This window comes from Thamnophis sirtalis, unplaced genomic scaffold, assembly GCF_051295495.1.
Source record: "Thamnophis sirtalis isolate CommonGarterSnake01/CBP01778 unplaced genomic scaffold, rThaSir2_p1.2 scaffold_13, whole genome shotgun sequence".
NCBI classification, from domain to species: Eukaryota; Metazoa; Chordata; class Lepidosauria; order Squamata; family Natricidae; genus Thamnophis; species Thamnophis sirtalis.
This window is the reverse complement of record NW_028261393.1, coordinates 46,884,090-46,903,694: the sequence shown is the minus strand read 5'-3', so window position 1 is coordinate 46,903,694 and position 19,605 is coordinate 46,884,090. Positions and strand designations below refer to the sequence as shown.

At 49.8% G+C, this 19,605-nt stretch overlaps 1 protein-coding gene and 1 pseudogene across 4 annotated transcripts in view; one reads left to right on the top strand and one right to left on the bottom strand.

Annotated features, from left to right (window-relative positions):
* Positions 1-9,723, top strand: part of LOC148043179 (uncharacterized) — a 31,418-nt pseudogene extending 21,695 nt beyond the window's left edge. Inside the window, exons 2-5 of the transcript XR_015698269.1 lie at positions 365-536; positions 972-1,348; positions 1,392-1,643; positions 9,569-9,723. The product of XR_015698269.1 is annotated as an uncharacterized LOC148043179 (transcript). The remainder of the gene's footprint in view (positions 1-364; positions 537-971; positions 1,349-1,391; positions 1,644-9,568) is intronic.
* A 540-nt stretch (positions 9,724-10,263) lies between these two features.
* OCRL (OCRL inositol polyphosphate-5-phosphatase) overlaps positions 10,264-19,605 on the bottom strand; it is a 32,572-nt gene continuing 23,230 nt past the window's right edge. For 2 of the 3 annotated variants that reach the window (XM_087728143.1, XM_087728145.1), the window contains 9 exons: positions 18,815-18,925; positions 17,600-17,765; positions 16,930-17,165; positions 16,457-16,480; positions 14,768-14,884; positions 14,016-14,100; positions 12,873-13,000; positions 11,247-11,358; positions 10,264-11,138 (listed from right to left, as the gene is read on the bottom strand). In XM_087728143.1, the coding sequence (XP_087584269.1) occupies positions 11,014-11,138; positions 11,247-11,358; positions 12,873-13,000; positions 14,016-14,100; positions 14,768-14,884; positions 16,457-16,480; positions 16,930-17,165; positions 17,600-17,765; positions 18,815-18,925 (1,104 nt within the window). In that variant the 3' untranslated portion in view covers positions 10,264-11,013. The remainder of the gene's footprint in view (positions 11,139-11,246; positions 11,359-12,872; positions 13,001-14,015; positions 14,101-14,767; positions 14,885-16,456; positions 16,481-16,929; positions 17,166-17,599; positions 17,766-18,814; positions 18,926-19,605) is intronic. The other variant, XM_087728144.1, reaches the window with a different exon arrangement.

The following is a 19,605-nucleotide window of genomic DNA, read 5'->3' as shown; positions in this document are numbered from 1 at the left end:
GAGGCAGACACAGATTTTGGTCCTTGTGCTTATCAGGCTGTGCTGAAACTGAAACTGAAACAGCTGTTTGCTGTTTGCTGTAAGGAAGCAAATTGCTGGAAGGCAGAGGCAGATTTTTTTTCTTGTTTTCCTCCCCAAAAGCTAGGTGTGTCTTATACTTTGGAGTGTCTTATTCTCTGAAAAATATGGTAACTGAATACATGAATGAGTCCGGTTCCAGGAACTTCTGCTCTGGACTTGCGACCATCTGCCGACTGTCTTGAACAAAACCTTGAATTCTAGAATTTGGGGGAGACTAAATTGATCGATTCCCGGTAGAGAAACTATTCCCATGATCGGCTCATTCTTTGTCTTCTTCCTGCAGGTCCAGTCTCTGAAGTAAGGGATGGGAAGGAACTCACGGAAGGAGACACAGTGAACATGGTGCACCCCAAAGTGATCCGGAGTGCTGGGGGGCAAAGGCACAATGCCTGGCGGAGGTATCGCCGTCCTCGCCCTCGTCTTTCACATAAAGGACCCATGCCTTTCTAGCACAGGTAGGGAGAAGGTGGGAGACGGGTGATGGAAGAGGAGGGTGGACACCAGGGACATAATGTGAGGGGTTGGACTAGGTTGACTCAGCCTTCCATCCTTCCGAGGTGGGTAAAATGAGGACCCAGATTGTTTGGGGGCAATAGGGCTGACTCTGTCAACCGTTTAGAGAGGGCTGTAAGGGCACTATGAAGCGGTATATAAGTATATATTGCTATTGAAGTCATTTGCTAGTTCCAAGAGGGGCCTGCTAAATGATTTGGCTGAGCCCCTTGGATTCCAAAGAGATCATTCAACAGTCTTTATTTGGTCCTTATTTCTCCACATCCGTCGCTACAGTTTATGGACTTGCCTTCTCCGAACAGCCAAGGGTGCGATGTGGATGGTGGCCGGATGCCTCCAGGATGGTTCTAACTTGCTCTTTTCTTTGATCTTTACAGGATCAAGGACTGCTTGGGAATGACCCGCCCTGTTGTGTCCTCTCCGCTTGATCAACTTTGCTTGTAAAGGGCTTCCATCCATGGCAGAATTGGAACCAGCGCTCTCTGCCCCCGGGAAGCCCCGAGTGGGAGGGAGGGAGCCCGCCAGTCCAGCATTTCCGCCTTCTGTTGTCTCATGGGGCCTCCTGCTGAAGCTGGTGACACTTCTCGGATTCTCCTTTCCCACCGCCAGGCTAAGCTTAAAAGGATGCTGAGGAGGACCCAGAAGGCGGGGAGGGTAGAGAGGAAGGACGGAAGGAAGGAAGGGAGGAAGGAAGGAAGAAAAGGAGGGAGGGAGGAAGGAAGGCGTAGCATCGCTCTGCCTCTTTGCCGCAGAAGTTAGGCGGCCTGTGGGAGAACAGCCTCATGTCCCGTCCCCCCCCCTAGCTGGTTTGCAAGGCCTTCCTCGCCAGTGGTGCCCTTGGAGTCCAAGGCCCTTTGGCCAGTGAAAAGCACTTTTGATAGATCATCAGCACACACACACCCTCCCAGGTCAGCCCTCCGCCCTCCGCCCCCTTTTGCATTCCTCCCATCACAGCATTCCCAAGAGCAGCGTTTCCATGATGGCTCAAAACCCAGCCTTATAAACAGCTTCCCCCTTTTTAGATGCTTAAGCTGAGCTGCTACATTTCTGTAAGACTTACGTAGAGCCACTGGCAGGGGTGGGTGCAGGGGTGGGTTCCTGCCAGTTCTAACCTCTTTCTATAGAAGAGGTTCCACAAATCTACAGTGCCGCTTAGAACCGGTTCCAGCTCCCTCCCGCCGCCCGTCCGCACATCATCAAGATGAAGAGCGAGAGGAGGAATTCTGGGAGTTGAAGTCCACAAGTCTTAAAGCTGTCAAGTTTGAACATCCTTAGGGGTTTTTTTCCTAAAGGGTTAGGGGTGCAAAGGTCTTGTAACGTGAAAGCTTTAAGACTTGCGTGCTTCAAATGCCAGAGTTTCTGAGCCAACATTTTGGTTGCTAAGCAAGTGCGTTGTTAAGTTGGTTTCACCACATTTTACAAGTTGGCCACGCCTAACCAATCACATGACTGCCAAGCCACTCCCACCCGGTCACATGGCTGGCAAGCCATTCCCACTTGGTCACATGGCCAGCAAGCCACTCCCACAAAGCAGGCCACACCTACAGAAGAGGTTCTAAAAATTCACTGGGTGGGAAAGGAGACAGGCCAGGTTGGGGTGCTGCATCCTGCACCTACATTTCTGCGGGACATCTTGGGAAGCCTCAAGCCTAGTCTTCCTCGGTGCAAAACGGGACATCCTCCCCTGTGTTTCTCTTTTTTTTAAAAAAAATATATCACGCAACACTTTCCCGCACAAGACCATCCGTGTGCCTTCCCCCCCAAACACACATACCAAGTTTTACCCGACCGAGATGGGCCCCGTTTCATACAGTCTTCTCCACCCTTCATCCTGAGCCGGGATACGATCTCTTGCTTGAACCTCACCCTTATTTTAAAAACAGTGGCAGCTGCAATGGGCCGGAGGACAAAGCCCCATCCCTCGAGAGTCCAAAGGAGAAAACCCCGTGGAAATCAAGAATAGACAAGTTAGCTTCAAACCGTGTCCTTTCGGTCAGTGGCTTCCTGCGACTGCTTTTTCCGCCTCTCTCGCCGAGATGGGCTAATAAGATGGGCCTACCTTGCCGGGAGGTTTGTCGGCGTGTCCGAAACAGATGTGGAAGCTCTTTCGATGCATGAAATGCGCCCTCTAAGTAGTAGCGTTGCAACTGCGTTTTGGGGCTTGGAGGAACCTTCTCACCAAAGACCACTGCTTGGGCTTTTTCCGCACCTTGCAAAACAAAAATTCCCTGGGTTGTAAAAGAGGTTGCCTGCGCTCTTCTTGTTTTGCACTTGTGTGGGTGGGGTGGGGCGGGGTGGGTGCGTGTGTGTTGGGCCACGGGGAGGGGGCTGCGCAGAAGGCCAGGCTGGCAGCTCCCATCTGTGTTACTTTTTTTTTCCAGGTGGCTTTTCTTTGTAAAGAACACTTAATTTATACCAGCTAGGGATGCCTCCTTGCTTAAACCCTTGTTGGTAACTGGGTTACCAGTGTGTGTGTATCTGTAAAGATTTGTTCTGTGTAAATATAGCTTTATAATAAAGAGATACGAAAGAAATAAAACCTTGGGGTTTTTTTTGGGTTTGGAGTCATAAGACGGTCTTTATCTCTTCTCTTCTCCTCCCTTCCCTCCTCTCTTTCTTTGCCTCTTCCCTTCCCTCTTCTCCTCTCCTTCCTTCCCTCTCTCTTCTCTTTTCCCACTCCCCTTTCCCCTTCTCTCCCCTCCCCTCTTCCCTTTCCTCTTTTCTTCCCTTCCCTTCCCTTCCCTCTTCTGCTCACCTCGCCTTTCTTCCCTCTCTCTTCTCTTTCCTTCCCTCCTCCCTTTCTTTCCCTCTTCCCTTCCCTCTTCTCCTCTCCTTCCTTTCCTTTTTCTTTCCCCCTCCCCTCTCCTGTTCCTCTTCCCTTTCCTCTTCTCTTCTTTCCCTTGTTTCTTCCCTGCTCTTCCCTCCTCTCTTTCTTCCCTCTCTTCTCTTTCCTTCCCTCCTCCCTTTCTTTCCCTCTTCCCTCCCCTCCTTCCTTTCCTTCCTTTTCTCCCCCTCCCCTGTTCCTCTTCCCTTTCCTCTTTTCCTCTTCCTTTCCCTTTTTTCTTCCCTGCTCTTCCCTCCCCTCTTCTGCTCACCTCTCCTTTCTTCCCTCTCTCTTCTCTTTCCTTCCCTCCTCCCTTTCTTTCCCTCTTCCCTCCTCTCCTTCCTTTCCTTCCCCTTCTCCCCCTCCCCTCTCCTGTTCCTCTTCCCTTTCCTCTTCTCCTCTTCCTTTCCCTTTCTTCTTCCCTGCTCTTCCCTCCCCTCTTCTGCTCTCCTCTCCCTTTCTTCCCTCTCTCTTCTCTTTCCTTCCCTCCTCCCTTTCTTTCCCTCTTCCCTCTCCTTCCTTTCCTTCCCCTTCTCCCCCTCCCCTCTCCTGTTCCTCTTCCCTTTCCTCTTCTCCTCTTTCCCTTTTTTCTTCCCTGCTCTTCCCTCCCCCCTTCTGCTCTCCTCTCCTTTCCTCCCTCTCTCTTCTCTTCTCCCCCTTCCCTTCCTCTCTCCTCTCCTTCCTTCTCCCTGTCCTTTCCTCTCCCTTTATTTCCAATCCAATCCTTCCCTTCTCTTCATCAGAGAGGTCAAGGATGCACTTGGCTGTTATAAATATTTGTCCACCTCTGTCTGGAAGGCCTCAATTCACATAGAGACCCACAGCATCTGGTTCACACACCACCTTCTCCATCTGGCTGATTTGCGATGCTGCCTTGCTGCTATCAGGGGGTGAAACCTTTGTCCAACCGTGTTTGGTAGCCCATGAACTGTGTCACAGGCAACAAACATAGGTTGTCCTTGACTTAAGAACCACCCATTCAGCAACCCATTTGAATGCACAATGGCACTGAAAAAAAATTACAACAGGTCCTTGCACATATGACCATTGCAGCATTCCCATGGTCAACAATTGAATGCCTGGCCACCAGCATGTATTTCCAACATGGTTGCGGCATCCCAGAGTCATGGGATGCCCATTTATGACCTTTCCAGCAACTTCTGCTAAGTAAAGTCAATGGAGGTGTGGGGTGGGGGGGGAGACTGGATTTGCTTAACAACAGTGTGATTCAGCTATAGGGATTCACTTAACAATCAAGGCAACAAGAGTTGCAAAATCTGGAGCTACTCACTTGCTTATCAACAGAAATTCCAGTCCCAAATTCTGGACTACTTGTAAAATAAAATCTTCCAACAACTTCTACCACCACCTCCACCACCACCTCCTCCTCCCCCCCCCCCTCCTCCTCCTCCTCCTCCTCCTCCTCCTCCTCTTCTTCTTCTTCTTCTTCTTCTTCTTCTTCTTCTTCTTCTTCTCTTCTCCTTCCTTCCTTCCTTCCTTCCTTCCTTCCTTCCTTCCTTCCTCCTCCTCCTCCTCCTCCTCCTCCTCCTCCTCCTCCTTTTTCTTTCTCCTTCTATTGTACATGTACATGATTCTGGTAGTAGCTAACATACCAGTAGATGAGCTGAGCTCTGTGTATTTCCACATTCGCACAGCGTGTTGTTAGATCCACTAAGAGCCCCCCTTGAGTATGTTGGTTTTACATTTAGCCATTCCAATTCTCAACCTATTCAGGGTCCTCCAAGTAATATAAGGGAGGCCAGATCCTTCAGCCATATCCTCCTTCAATGTTATTCCTTGCTCGCTGATCTCCTTCCCCCACCTTTTAATTCAATTTTGGTCCTTGTGTATCCTCAATAATGTTTTTCCTCAAGAATGCCATAGAACAAACTACCTGTTGTGGTAGTGTAACTCACAAGCATAGTGTAAAGATAAGCGTCTAGCTATAGTTCTGCAGAATGTCCAAATATTCCTTTGTCAAATCATCTTGCAAGCTGTGGGTGGCATTTACCATTTTGTTGGTGGTCTTCTCCTTTCTTCAAAATGTCTACAAGTGTTGACCTCACTCCAGCACAAGCGGTACAACTTAGCTAGGCTTCAGGCACACACCCATCTCTATTGATTAGATTAGAGTTGGAAGGAACCTTGTAGGTCATCTAATCCAACCCCGCACTCAAGCAGGAGACCCTACACCATTTCTGACAGAGGGAAGTCCAGTCTCTTCTTGAAAGCCTCCAGTGATGAAGCTCCCACAACTTCCGAAGGCAGCTTCTGTTCCATGGGTTGATTGTTCTCACTGTCAGAAAGTTCCTCCTTATTTCCAGTTTGAATCTCTCCTTGTTCAATTTCCATCCATGATTCCTTGTCTGGCCTTCAGGTGCTTTGGAAAATAGCTTGACCCCCTCCTCTCTGTGGCAGCCCCTCAGATATTGGAAGACTGCTCTCATGTCTCCTCTGGTCCTTCTCTTCATTAGACTAGCCATGCCCAGTTCCTGCAACTGTTCATCATGTGTTTTAGTCTCCAGTCCTCTAATCATTGTGATTGCTCTTCTCTGCACTTTTTCTAAAATCTCATCTATGAAGCTCTCCAACCGTAGCTTAGGTTAATTCAACAGTTTTTGGCATTGTATTATGATGGCATTCCTTGTAGGAAAAGGCCAAGGGCTTAAGAAATAAAGAAATCCAGATTTGGTAGCTCGGGAAGCCAAAAGAATATCTCGGACAGAATTATGCACACTAATTATGTGGCTCCATCGTGCTTGAGGTTGTGTACAAGAATATCTGAACAACTTTAATAGACTTTGAGGGCCGTTTGACCAAAACTTCAAAATTCCCACAATTAAAGATAAATGCTGCATTTTTCTTTTTCTTCTTTGAAACTGCAGATGTGCCGTTCTGGGTTTAATCCCATCAAGCAGCTGTTTGAAAACACAACAGGAGAAAAAATGGGGGGGGAAGGGGAAGTTATTTTCAAAAAAAAAAAAATCTAATTCAACTTTTGCTTGACCTAAATTTGAACATGGACAAGTGTAAAAAAAAAAAAAAACCCAGGTGTCAACCTTGAAATTATTGGGGTTTGAGTCTGTTAATTCTAGGACAGGGGCATAAGGAAGGAACTTCCACTTGGTGACAAACTGGTATCGTTTACAACCCATCGAGATGATTCAACATTTCAGGATCAAAATTTTGAATATCTGCCTTCGTTGAGTTTGTTACACTCAACAGACTTAAAAAAAAGAATTTCATCCTGGCTCACTGGGATGAAGTATTTGCATGCCTGATGGGAGAAATCGTCCTCCCACCTAGGTTGCTGGGAAAAGGTGCTTCCCAAATTTATGGTGATTTTCTGTATGTTCATTAGAGGCCTGGGGGTTAAACCAGGACAGAGAGAGCGAGAGTGAGAGAGAGAGAGAGCAAGAGAGAGAGAGAGAGAGAGGGAGGGAATGAGAGAGAATGAGAGAGAGAGGGAGGGAGGGAATGAGAGCGAGAAAGAGCAAGAGAGAGCCAGAGAGCAAGAGAGAGAGAGAGGGAGGGAGAGAGGGAGGGAATGAGAGAATGAGAGAGAGAGAGGGAGGGAGGGAATGAGAGAGAGGGAGAAAGAGGGAGGGTAGATTTTGACACGGGAATGGAAGCTTTTCTGATTTGTGGAATTAATGGGCCACAATTTGGAAAATAGAGGGACCAGCTGCTGCAAAGACAGATGATTTTGTGTGTGTGTTTGTGTGTGTGTGTGCGCACTCGCGTGTGTGTTTCACTTAGGGAATTCCATCTGAAAATGGGAACTCCAGTTTTCTTTCTTCAAATGCTCAGAGCTCCATCTTGTGGCGAGTCGTTTTATTCAGGAGCTGCTTCTACAAGATTTTCATCCAATTTAGGGATTAAGATGAACCGGAGTTTTCCAAACGAAGACCGTCGGGGGGAGAAGTGTGGGTTTTAACGTTCGGATGAATTCCAGACAATTAAGAGTGCAGCCAATCATGGTTAAAGCATGGCCTAGCTACCACCAGGAGCCAAGCAGGGTTTTGTGCATTCAACCTCCTTGAGATACAAGAGCATCTACGGCAGGGGTGAAATCCAGCAGGTTCTGACAGGTTCGGGAGAACCGGTAGCGGAAAGTTTGAGTAGTTCGGAGAACCGGCAAATGCCACCTCTGGCTGGCCCCAGAGTGGGGTGGAAATGTTTCAGTTTCAGTTTAATAAAATTTGTATGCCGCCCACTCCCATTGGGACTCTGGGCGGCTCACAAGCAAGATAAAAGCATTTTAAAAAGTTAAGAAAAGATACAATTTTTAAAATTGATGGAGATTTTGCAGTATCCTTCTCCTGCCACGCCCACCAAGCCACGCCCACAGAACCGATAATAAAAAAAAAATGAATTTCACTACTCATCTATGGAGATGCTCAATCATCCAGGTCACGCAGAAGTGGTATTCAGCTGGTTTGGAATGGCTCGCCTGAACCGCTAGTGGAAATTGCAGGGGGGGGGCGCCAACACCAACACCCCCCTCCCCACCCTGGCTCTATGCACGTTTTCCAGCCAAAGCACATGCACAAAAGGCCAAGCACATGCGTGGATAGGGCATGGGCGAGTGTAGTATGCATGCTTGCGAACCGGTAGAGAAAGTAAGTGAATACTATCCCCGTGGTCCCGAAGACTTTTTTTGAGATACAAGACTTCTCTTCCAAACAAAACGTGAGGCTCTGTGCACTCACACAAATGCCTGTCTTTTTTAAGAAGATGGCCAATAGAACCCAAACGGAATCAAGTGTTGTGGCTCACCAGCAGCCAGCAGAGCTGGTAGTAGATTTGGACAGTGAGGAGGTTGGGGAGGAACATGGACCAGTCCTGGAGTCTGCGGAAGGCTCTGATGAGGGCTCTGTGTTGGAGGCAGAGAGGGGGCCAGGACCATCTGACAGTTATCAGCTCCCTTTAGAATCAGACATCAGTGGGGCAGAGGAACAGCTGGAGCCTGTTCCCAGTGTGCACATGCGCAGAGTTGCCAGACGAAGGGAACAGCTAAAGAACAGGGGTCGACTTGGGAGTAAGGCCACAGGTGGATGATGAATGGCCCCACCCAGAGGAAATAAAAGTGGAGGGAAAGGAGAGTGGAGTTTGCAGGAGACAATTAGTTCGCATAATTGATTCCTGACTCTCCCAGAGACTTTGTTAAGTTTTGCAGATATCAGCCTGGCAGCTCTCCAAGCCAGATAAGGTCTGTGACTGTAAATCCTCCCTTGAAAGACTTTTCTGGATGTGAATGAGCAGAATTCACAGTCAATTAATAAAAGGTTTTTTTTTTTTTTGTCGGGACAAGAAGTTTGCTTCATGCTCTTGGGAAGCCTCAGTCAGAACGGCGAGGAACAATGAAGGTGCTAGAGTGGATTGCCTTGGGGATGCAGAATTTCCTCTTTGACTTTCCGGATATCACTCTGCTCAGTCGATGCCCCAATTTAGCAAGCGATGAAATTCAAGAGCACAGAGTGCGTCAAGACTTATGGTGTTTCTAAGGCCACCGAGATTCAGCCATGGGGAGAGCTTGCAGGAGACACTGTCATGGCAACGGTAGGGATTTCATGTTGCTTCTCTTCAGTCTCTCTCCCCCCCCTCTCCCCCAGAATCGCTCATCCAAAACTTCGATGGGGCTGGTCGCCCTTTGCTTGAATTCAGGACTTGCGGTTTGCAAACAAGGAGAAGCAGAGAAGGGAGGACCGGTGTTATGGCCTGCCAGCTGCCAGCTGAGCTAGGGGCAGACTCGGATGGTGAGGTTGGGGAAGGGCTTGGGCCAATTTTGGAGTCTGGGGAAGGTTCTGATGGATGCTCAGCGTCAGACGCAGAGATAAAGCCAGGGCCGTCCGGCATTTCCCGGAGCCTCAGAGAGGCTTTGAAATTTCTATTTGAAAGAGACATTCCTAGATTTTGGTGAGGCAGGAAAAGACTTGGGAGGTTACAGCTCCCTTAAAGGAGTCTTGATTAAAAGCATTGTGTGTGTGTGTGTGTGTGTGAACGGAACTGGAAGAATAAATTGCACCTGTTATTCCTTCCCATCATTTCCAGTCCTTCTTCCCAGATTCATGGACTGACCTTTTCCCTCCCAGCGCCCTCACCCTGCCCTTATATTAGAAACCCTCCTTCGTCTGAAAAATTTCCAAGCATTGCAAGGAAGATTTCACACAGACCTGAAGTCTGGCGAAGCAGAAATACCAACTCCCCCCCACCCCACCTCCGCTAACTTTGGGTATTCCAACACCGTCTTCTACCTGGAGGAAGCCAACATGCTTGGTCACTTGGGACCTATCAGAGGCTGAAACATACGAAGAACGGTTGCAGGAACTGGGCATGTCTAGTCTGATGAAAAGAAGGACCAGGGGAGACATGATAGCAGTCTTCCAATATCTCAGGGGTGCCACAAAGAAGAGGGAGTCAAGCTATTCTCCAAGGCACCTGAGGGCAGGACAAGAAGCAATGGGTGGAAACTAATCAAGGAGAGAAGCAACTTAGAACTAAGGAAAAATATCTTGACAGAGAGAACAGTTAATCAGTGGAACAACTTGTCTCCAGAGGTTGTGAATGCTCCAACACTGGAAGTTTTAAGAAGAGGTTGGATAACCATTTGTCTGAAGTGGTGTAGGGTTTCCTGCCTAGGCAGGGGGTTGGACTAGAAGACCTCCAAGGTCCCTTCCAACTCCCTTATTCTATGCTATGCTATGCTATTTCTAATTCTAATATTTCTAATTCTATTTCTATTCTATTCCCAAAATCTCCATTCCGGCATGGCTAAGGATCCCCAACAGATCTTTGGTGAAGAGATCCACATCTCCGCTTCTTGCCACCAAATACCAGGACGCTTTTTGCACAATGCAGATTTATTTTGAAACAACTTTCCCAATAAATTATACAGTTTAAAAAAAAAAGAAGACAGAGAAAGAGAGAGAGAGAGAAAAAAGAGTGAATATGGACAAAGTACAGAAACCTGAAGACGGAGAACTTGGAAAGACAAAGTTGCAGAACTTCAAGGGAAGGGGGAAACCCATCACCCGGTTTGTCCGTGGAGCTCGCTTGAAAGCAGGGATCTGCCGCTCCGACCTCCCCCTCTCCTCCCCCTCCTGTTTTGGCAGTGGTGTGGTGTTTTGCGAAATACAAGGAGTGCTACTACAGTGGGAGACCAGCTGAGCTGTGAGCAAGGGCCACAGATGGGAACAGACGACAGCTGAATTGTACAAAAGCAGGCGAAGAGATAAAGGGTGGGCGCCTGGCTCGTCTTCCCAAGAGAGAAAAGATCCTGGCCCCCTTCGCTACTCAGGGGATAAGACCGGTGGAACAAAAGGCGAGGAAATACAGTACTAGACTGGGAGTGGACGGAACTGTTACTGCGTGCCGGCCAAGATCAGCAAACCGGATCGTCTGCTAAATCACCAGGGACTTTCCTGCGTCGACAACCGGCGACCGGCACAGATGGAAACTTAGGAACAAGGAATCGCGCGCAGTGTTGAAAAGCATCGTATCCCTGTTAATAACTGTCCCGGGGCCCGTAACAACTGGGCCTTCCTCTCTCCTCCCTCGCCGCTCAGCTGGCTCACGGCATGCATGCCAGGTCCTCAGTAGTCGTCTGGTCCAAACAGGAAGGCCAGGATGAAACTGTTGGCTCGCTGGCGGTCTTGCAAAGTCTGCTTGGACACCAGGTTGGGTGGAGGCCTCAGCAGGAGGCTGGCAAAGAGGGTGGCTGGGAGGAAGCAAATGTTCGGGTGAGACGAAGGGGTTGGGGGGAAGAGCGGGGGGGATGGGGGAGGGGAGGAGGGAGGGACGCCCCGTCCACCCGGTTGTTTCTCACCTAACATGTTGCCGCTGACGTTGTTGCTCTCGGAGTATTTCAGAAGTTCACGCAGAAAGGCCATCACGTAGCGGAAGACGTTCCGGTGGGAGCGTGGCAACTGAGAAACAACCTGGAAAAGCGATAGCGATAGCAGCTTATATAGCGCTCCGTAGCGTTTGGCAGCCCCCTCGGAGCGGTTTACAAGGGTCAGAATTTCCTCCCCGCCAACAATCAGGTTCCTCATCTGACCAACCTCGGAAGGAGGGAAGGCTGAGTCAACCTTGAGCCCGTCAGGATTGAACTCCTGGCAGTGGGCAGAGTCAGCCTGCAATACTGCATTCTGAGCAAGGAAGGAATGGAGGGTAGGAATGAAGGAAGGAAGGAAGAAAGGAAGGGCAATAGCTCAAGACTTATATACTGCTTCATAGCCCTCTTACAGCCCTCTCTAAGTGCTTCACAGTCAGCATTTTGCCCCTCCCCAACAATCTGAGTTCTCATTTGATGGAAGGCCGAGTCAACTTTGAGCCCGTCAGGATTGAACTCCTGGCAATGGGCAGAGTCAGTCTGCAATACTGCATTCTAACCACGGAAGGAAGGAAGGGAGAGAGGCAGGAAGGAAGAGCAACAGCACAAGACTTATATACCACTTCACAGCCCTCTCTAAGTGGTTTACAGGCTCAGCATTTTGCCCCAACAATTTGGGTCCTCATTTGATGGAAGGCTGAGTCGGCCTCGAGCCCAGTGAGGATTGAACTCCTGGAAGTGGGCATAGCCTGCAATACTGCATTCTAACCACTACGCCACCACAACTCTTACAAAGGAAGGAGGAGTAAGAATTATGACCACAGCACTTATGTTGGAGACGTGTTAATGGTACGGACCCTCAATGCTTGGCCTCTGCGTACCGCACCCAGGAGGCAGTGGGACCCTCTGTGCCTATCCCTGGAGGGTCCGTACTGATACAAGGGGGGAAGAGTAAAAGAGGCAAGGGAACGGCTGGCCATATCCTACTTGCCCGGAAAAGGCTTGATCTCGCCGGGAAGCGTTTGGGGAGGAACATGGGCCAGTACTGGAGTCTGATGGGGGCTTTGTTCGGGGATGGGGCCATGGCTGTCTGACCGTTATCAGCTGCCTTCAGTGTCAGACATCAGTAAGGCAGATGAACAGCTGGAGCCTGTTCCCAGTGTGCGCATGCACAGAGTGGCCAGGCGAAGGGAACAGCTAAAGAACAGGGTCGACTTGGGCGTAAGGCCCCAGGTGGACGGTGAATGGCCCCTCCCATAGGGAATAAAAGAGGAGCCAAAGGGGAGTGGAGTTTGCAGGAGATAATTAGTTCATTCCTGCATTCTTGCCAAGTATTGTGGCGTCTTAAAGATATCGGCCTGGCCACTCTCCAAGCCTGATCAAGGTGGGTAATTGTGAACTATCTTGAAAGACCGTGGGAGAGGAAAGACTCTGATGGAGAGAAATGCAATGTACATTAAATAAAAGGAGTTTATCGAGAAGAGGACTCGACTTCGTGCTGCTGGGGAAGCCGATGTCAGGACAATGCCGCCCACAGGAAGGAAAACTTGGTCTCTCCATTGCTGAAAGTAGGAAACGTGACCAGGATGAACCGAGACCAATGACCGTTTGGGATCCTACCTGCCGGCAGAGGCGACTATCCTGGGAGCAGTCAAGGCAGCGCTGGTAGAGTTCATAGCAGATGACGGGCTCGGGAAGGGCCTCCAGGAAGATGAGCAGAGCTTCAGCCACTGAGTGATTGCTGCCAGCTGAAGGTCCTCCGTCAAGGAAGAAGATGGTCTGCCACTATCTACACCAGGGGTCACCAACCTTTCGAATCTCAGTGACCACTAAATTCATAATTTTAAATCCTGCGGACCACTAATATGACCTGTCTAATGACTGGCTGGCTGGGCGTGGCTAGGTGGTCATGTGACTGGGTAGGCGGGGCCAACTCGATGTCACTCATGTCGTGGGGTGGCCTCTACTCGTCCCTCCCCTCCCAACCATTCCTGACCTGCCCACCTGGGCTCCTTAGGGCCCCAACAGGAAGCAGTTGTTGGAGCTAAGCAGCCACCAGGAGAAAGAGTTGGCAAAACAGCTGAGTTCAAATTGGATCTAACCGAGAAGGAGGCTCAGTAGAAGCACCTCACTGAGGACTAGGAGGATAGGCTTTCCAAACAGAGGGAAGACCTGCGGGAGTGCAAGGTCAGGTACCGGCACCTGGAGGATCAGCGGCTGAGATGGTCAGCCAGTTCCAGGCCATGATGCAGTCCCACTGGAACGAGGCCCTCCGGCTCTTCACCACCAGCAGTGCTTCCCCCTAGCCTTTGCCCAAAGCCCCACACCAGGAGGCTGAAGCAGACCCTGAGTCGGAATTTCTGCCCCTCTCCGACCCTGAAGGGGGAGATTCTCTGCAGCAACACAAGCGTTCATTACACTGTATACTGCAAAATCCCCATTCCTTCCCCACCAACCTGCTTTCCAGTTCCGTCCTCCTGTGCAGGGCAATGGAAGAAGACCCAGCCGATCAGCTGGGACTCCAGAGGCAGAGAACAGATGGGGGCGGGGCCAGCCAGAAGTGGTATTTGCCTGTTTTCTGAATTATTCAAAATTTCCGCTACCGGTTAGCTAGAATTGGTCAGAACCGGCTGAATACCATCTCTGGTGATAACTTGAGGACGATCTGTACTCTGGTTAGGGAGACTTGAGGCATCAGATAAGAGGAAAACGGAGCCCAGACTAAATCTAGCTGTTTGGTCCTCTTCGCCAGGAAAAGGATACGGATGGACTCCGGGATGCTGGTGTCCAGGCACTCAATTATATCCTGTAGTTCGTCTTGCATGCCGGGGGTTTGGAACAGATCCTCCTGCCAGAGAGAAGCCCCCACGTAACACTCGTGTTGGACCCATGAAACATGCTAGGACATCATACAGGCTTGCTCGCCTTTGATTCAACCTGCTGGGGTTATTTCTAAGCATCGTGATTCGTAAACCACAGTGTTAGCTTAGTTGCGATGGGCAAAATTAGCCATGATCTATGGCAGAAACGGCAGCGTTTTCATTGCCAAATGAAAACTTCATTTGTTAGCCAAGATGAACAATCATCATCTCCTTTTAATGACCCCCATAATCCCTTGCGAGGTGGAGTCTGGGTCACTGAATGGAGCGGATTGTTTACTGGCCTGATGCCGTTCCTGTCGCCAATGTGGAGTTTTGTTCAGCAGATATATTCTCATTGTGCCCAGAGGTAGAAATATCTGCCTCTACCTAGGATTGAACCCACAGCCTCTCGTTTGTGAGGGGAGAGCTCCACCTCTAGGCCACTGCACTACTTAGCCAAGACTAACAAGGATGATGCATAAAACCATGCGTACGTAGACCAGGTGTCTCCAAAATTGGCAATTTTAAGACTTGAGGACTTCCAACTCCCACAAGCTGAAGTTCAATTCTGGAAGTTGAAGTCCATAAGTCTTAAAAGTTCCCACATTTGGAGACCCCCCCCACCCTCCGGCTTAGATGGTTCCTGAACCATACCTGATGGCAGGCATTCTTGAAGAGGTGGTCCACCAGGAGCCAGATCTCCTTGGGTATGTGCAAAGGTCGATCGTTAGAGTCTTCATCTTGAGGCACCATCTTCAGAAGGGACTTCTCCTGATTGGAAAGCGAATGGATTGGCATCAGAACCTCCAACTACTTGGAGGGGCTTATTTTATGTCTCCCCACTGAAAGCTCAACTGATGGCATCTTTTGTTCTGACCCAGGCGTCACCAAATCACGAAGCAGACTCCTTGTCCCGACAAAACCCCTTTTTAGTAAGTTCGTGTGAACTCCTCTCATTCACACCCAGCAAAGTCCCGGCAAACAGTCTTCCAAGGGTGAATTTACAACCACAGACCTTATCAGGCTTGGAGAGCTGCCAGGCCGATATCTTCCAAACGCAACGCTGTACAGGAAAATACTTGGCAAGGAGTCTCTGAGAGTCACGAACAAATCTTCACACTAATTAAGCAAACTACCATATTTTTCGGACTCTAAGACGCACGGAGTATAAGATGCACCACGATTTTGAAGAGGTAAATTAAAAAAAAAAGTTTTTGCACTCTGCAGGCCTCCCAAAACATCTGCACGCCTTTTTTTTTTTTTTTTTGTGAAAAACGGGGCATTCCTAGGCTTTGGGAAGCCTGCAAACTGACTTTTATAAAAAAACAACAACAGCCCAACAACCAGATCACACCACTAACACGTATCCCTTTTTGGCATTTGTGTTAATAGATCCCTTGTGCATCTATTGCAGGTAGTCCTCGAGTTACACAACAGTTCTTTTAAACACCGTTCAAAGTTACAAGACTATTGGAAAAAAAAGTGACATGACCATTTCTCACATTTTCGACCACTGCAGCGTCCCCATGGTCCCGATGAAAATTCAAACTCTTGGCAATTGACTCATATTTACGACGGTTGCGGTGCCCTGGGGTTGTGTGATCCCCTTTTGCAACCTTCCGACCAGCAATGGGGAAACTAGATTCTGCTGAACAGCTGTGTTACTACCTTAACCTCAGTGGTGGGATTCAGCCGTTTCGCACCTATTCGGGAGAACCGGTTGTTAACTTTCTAAGCAGTTCAGAGAACTGGTTGTTGGAAGAAATCTCCTTTTGCTTCCCCCCCCCCTTCTTAATCCTGTAAGGAAGGCAGGAAGGAAACATTCTGGTGTTGTTTCTAGCCTAATCTTGATTGCCCTGCTTACAGAAACTGCCTCTCCGGTTAACCCTTGTTACATTGTAACAGCTAAGGCAAAAGCGCCCATCGACCCGAGTGGCCACGCCCATGAGTTGGCCACGCCCACATGGTCACATGACCACTGAGCCACGCCTACCCAGCTGGTCATTAGGACAGAGAACTGGTTGTTCAATGATTTGAATCCCACCACTCCTTATCCTCTGCAGCGACTCGCTTAACAAAACTGTGGAAAGGTGGTACAAAAAGGTCTCGCTTAGCGATGGAGATTTTGGGCTCAACTGTGGTCGTAGGTCGAGGACTACAGATACACAATTTCAATCTTCTCCGCAGGCACCGCCACCAAGCTTTGTGTTCCCCATTGCCCCATGCTTCAAGCTTCAGTGGAAAACCCTGCATTTCTCACCAGGTAGTGTCCCTTGTGCTGTGTTTCCCCCTGTTTCCCCCCCACCTATCGAACAACCGTGACGGCTCCCCAGCCCTATTTACCTTTTCCAGGTAGCTGTCCTCTCCCTGAGAGCACATGGAGGAAGCAAGAGGCGAAAAGGAAAAAGACGACAAAAAAAAAAGAGGAGAAAAAGACACAAAATGTGTTAACTGGCACGAGTCCAAAGCGTGAAGGAAGGAACCCAACCATCTACAGGGAAGTCAGAAGCCAGATGGTGGGAAAATGCACGCGATAAAAAGCGAAGCGCGGGAAGGGAAGCTCGGGTTAAAGGGCAGATGGAAACAGGACAGCTGCTGGATCCACTGAGGAGAGCGGGATTTGGACAGCACGACAGGAAAGCAAATGCAAAGCTGCAAGATGCCGGTTGGGAGGGTTGAAGTCCCCTCTGCGGCTGGCAGGGACGAAAGGGCGGAGGAGGTTCAGGCAGGTGGGAGAAGGAAGCGAGATGCTCCACTGAATTCAGCTACCATCCAAAATCCCCGGAGGCTCCACCCCCACCCCCCCAGCTTCCTACCAGGTCGATGAGCTTGGTGACGGGAACTTCGCGGATGGGCTGCCTCATCCGGCAGAGGGCTTCCAAGGAGGTGCCGAAGCAGCTGGCCAGGTAGTTGCCGCTGATGGTGAGGAAGTAATCCTTGCCCCGGTCGAGGTGAAGGACCAGGATCTCCTCGATCTTGTCCTCCCCCGAATTGAGAAGGGTCACCGCGTCCTTGCTGACGTAGACGTCCAAGGAGATGTCCAACGTCTCCTCTGGCAGGGAGGAGAAGACCCGTGAACCAGAGGTGGTATTCAGCCAGTTCTGACCGGTTCTGGAGAACCGGTAGTGGAAATTTTGAGAACCGGCAAACAGGCTGGCCCCGCCCCACAGCCTTCCAGCTGATCTTTCGTTGCCCTGAACAGGAGAATGGACTGGAAAGCAGGTTAGTGGGGTGGGCAGGGAACGGGGATTTTTCAGTATACTTCCCCCAGGAGTGGGAAGGGAATGAGGATTTTGTAGCATCCTACCCCTGCCACGCCCACAAAGCCATGCCACGCCCACAGTAAAAAAAAATTGAATCCCACCACTGCTGTGAACTCTTCAAGACCGAATCTTGAAGGTGGACGCGGCTCCACCATGAAGAGGCATTGGGGTCCGGGGGTGCAGAGAAAAAACCCAGAACTCCAACCTATTTCTCAAGACTCACCTGGCTCTAAGTACCCTTCGTTGGGTTCGGCACGGAGCCAGGGTTTGCAGTACTGCGTGTCGTTGAGCTTGGGGATGAAGGAAAAGTGGCAGGGGACTTGGCCGTTGTTTGTGATCTGGAATTTCTCCTTCTGCAGTTGCCGGAACTTCACATTCTCAAAAGAGAACTGTGGGCACAGAGGAGAAGAAAACAAAAGAAGACACCTGAATACTTTTCAGCAAAAAAAGGGAAACCGTTCCGGACAACAGAATTGGCTGCTATTTTTAAGTTTACACAAGAAGGATATTTGGTTCACACAAGCACTTCAGGAATTTGCCTTCCTCTGAAGAATTGGGGTCTTTCTGGGGTCATGACCCGACAAAAGCGTGCCCGACAACAGCGTGCCGACAAAACCGTGTCGATAAAACCACAATGTCGATAGAGCACCCACAAAGGCGCGCCGACAGAAGCGCCATTACGGTTAAGGTAAGGGTTAGGGTAAGGTTAGGTTTACAGCGCGCTTCTGTCGGCGCACTTCTGTCCTCATTCTTCGGCGCGATTTTGAACTCTCGCTTTTGTCCCTGCGGTTTTGTCGGCGCGCTGTTGTCGGGCGTGCTTTTGTCGGTGAACCTTCTGGGGTAGGTTCAGGAGTGGGCTGCTGGGGAGTTCGTAGGGGGTGAAAACCTCTAGCTAAGATTTTGTGCAGTTTGGGGAACCCCCAAATCCCACTCCTGGTTGCCTCGTCCTGCCCTTCCCAGAAGTCTCCACGTGACCCGTTTTGGATACAGGTAAGTGCAGGGCATGCGGGGAGGCTCAGGGAGGGGGAAAAACGGGTCTACTGGAAGTTCAGGATGGCTGGAAACGGGCCTGCTTCCAGCCTCTAGAGGGCCTCCGGAGCCTGAGGAGGCCATTTTCACCCTCCCGGAGGCTCGAATAAAGCCTCCAGAGCCCAGGGAGGGTAAAAGTGCCCCCCCCCCCCAGGCACAGGAGGCTGACTAGCCCACGTCCACCCAGCAATCGGGCAGAGAACACCTTGCTAAAATTTCTGAAGCCCACTCCTGGCTAGGACCCCCTTGGGGGCAGATGTTTCCTGCAGATGTGTTGGACTCCATTCCCAAGGTCACGCATGTTAAGAGATTTATGGGAGTTGAAGTTCAATTACATCTGGAAGACAGATGTGTGGCTGAAGAATTTCGCTCTTAAGGAAGGAAAGAGGTAATCCCCCCCCCCCCTTACCTCCCTCCTGCTCAGCTCCACTGATGGGAGGAAGTCATTCTCCATCCTGTCCATCAACCGAACAATGTCCTCAAATACTTTCCGGTACCGTCGGTCATCTACAACTTTCACCTATGGGAAAACCAAGATCGTGTTATTGGAAGAAAGGACTTCAATATGAGCTGAGACATTTCACTTTGACCGAGCTCTGCCCGACTACCAGAGTTTCCGGCGAGGACTCAGCACTTCTACCACCTGGCCTTGTAGAAAAGCAAAAAAGGTTGTTTCCAGGGAGGCTTTGCTAACTCTTGTGTTCTGACGCGGCTCCCAAATACGACAAGCTCTCTGTAATTAACTACGGTAAAAGGAAAAGGTTCCCCTCGCACACAGGTGCTAGTTGTTCCCGACTCTAGGGGCCCTTTCACAGCCGAAGAGCCAGCGCTGTCCGAAGACATCTTTGTGGTCCTGTGGCTGGCATGACTAAATGCCAAAGGTGCACGGAATGCTGTTACCTTCCCACCAAAGGTGGTTCCTATTTTTTCTATTTGCATTTTTACATGCTTTCGAACTGCTAGGTTGGCAGAAGCTGGGACAAGTAATGGGAGCTCACTCCATTGTGCAGCGCTAGGGTTTCAAACCGCTGAACTGCCGACCTTTCTGATTGACAAGCTCAGCATCTTAGCCACTGAGCCACTATGTCCCTGTAATTAACTAAACATTTCCTTTATTAGCAGCACCAGCCCAGGGTCTCTCTATCTCTCTCTCTCTCACTGAGTCTCTAAGTCCCTGTGGAAAGCTACACTCGCTCTTTT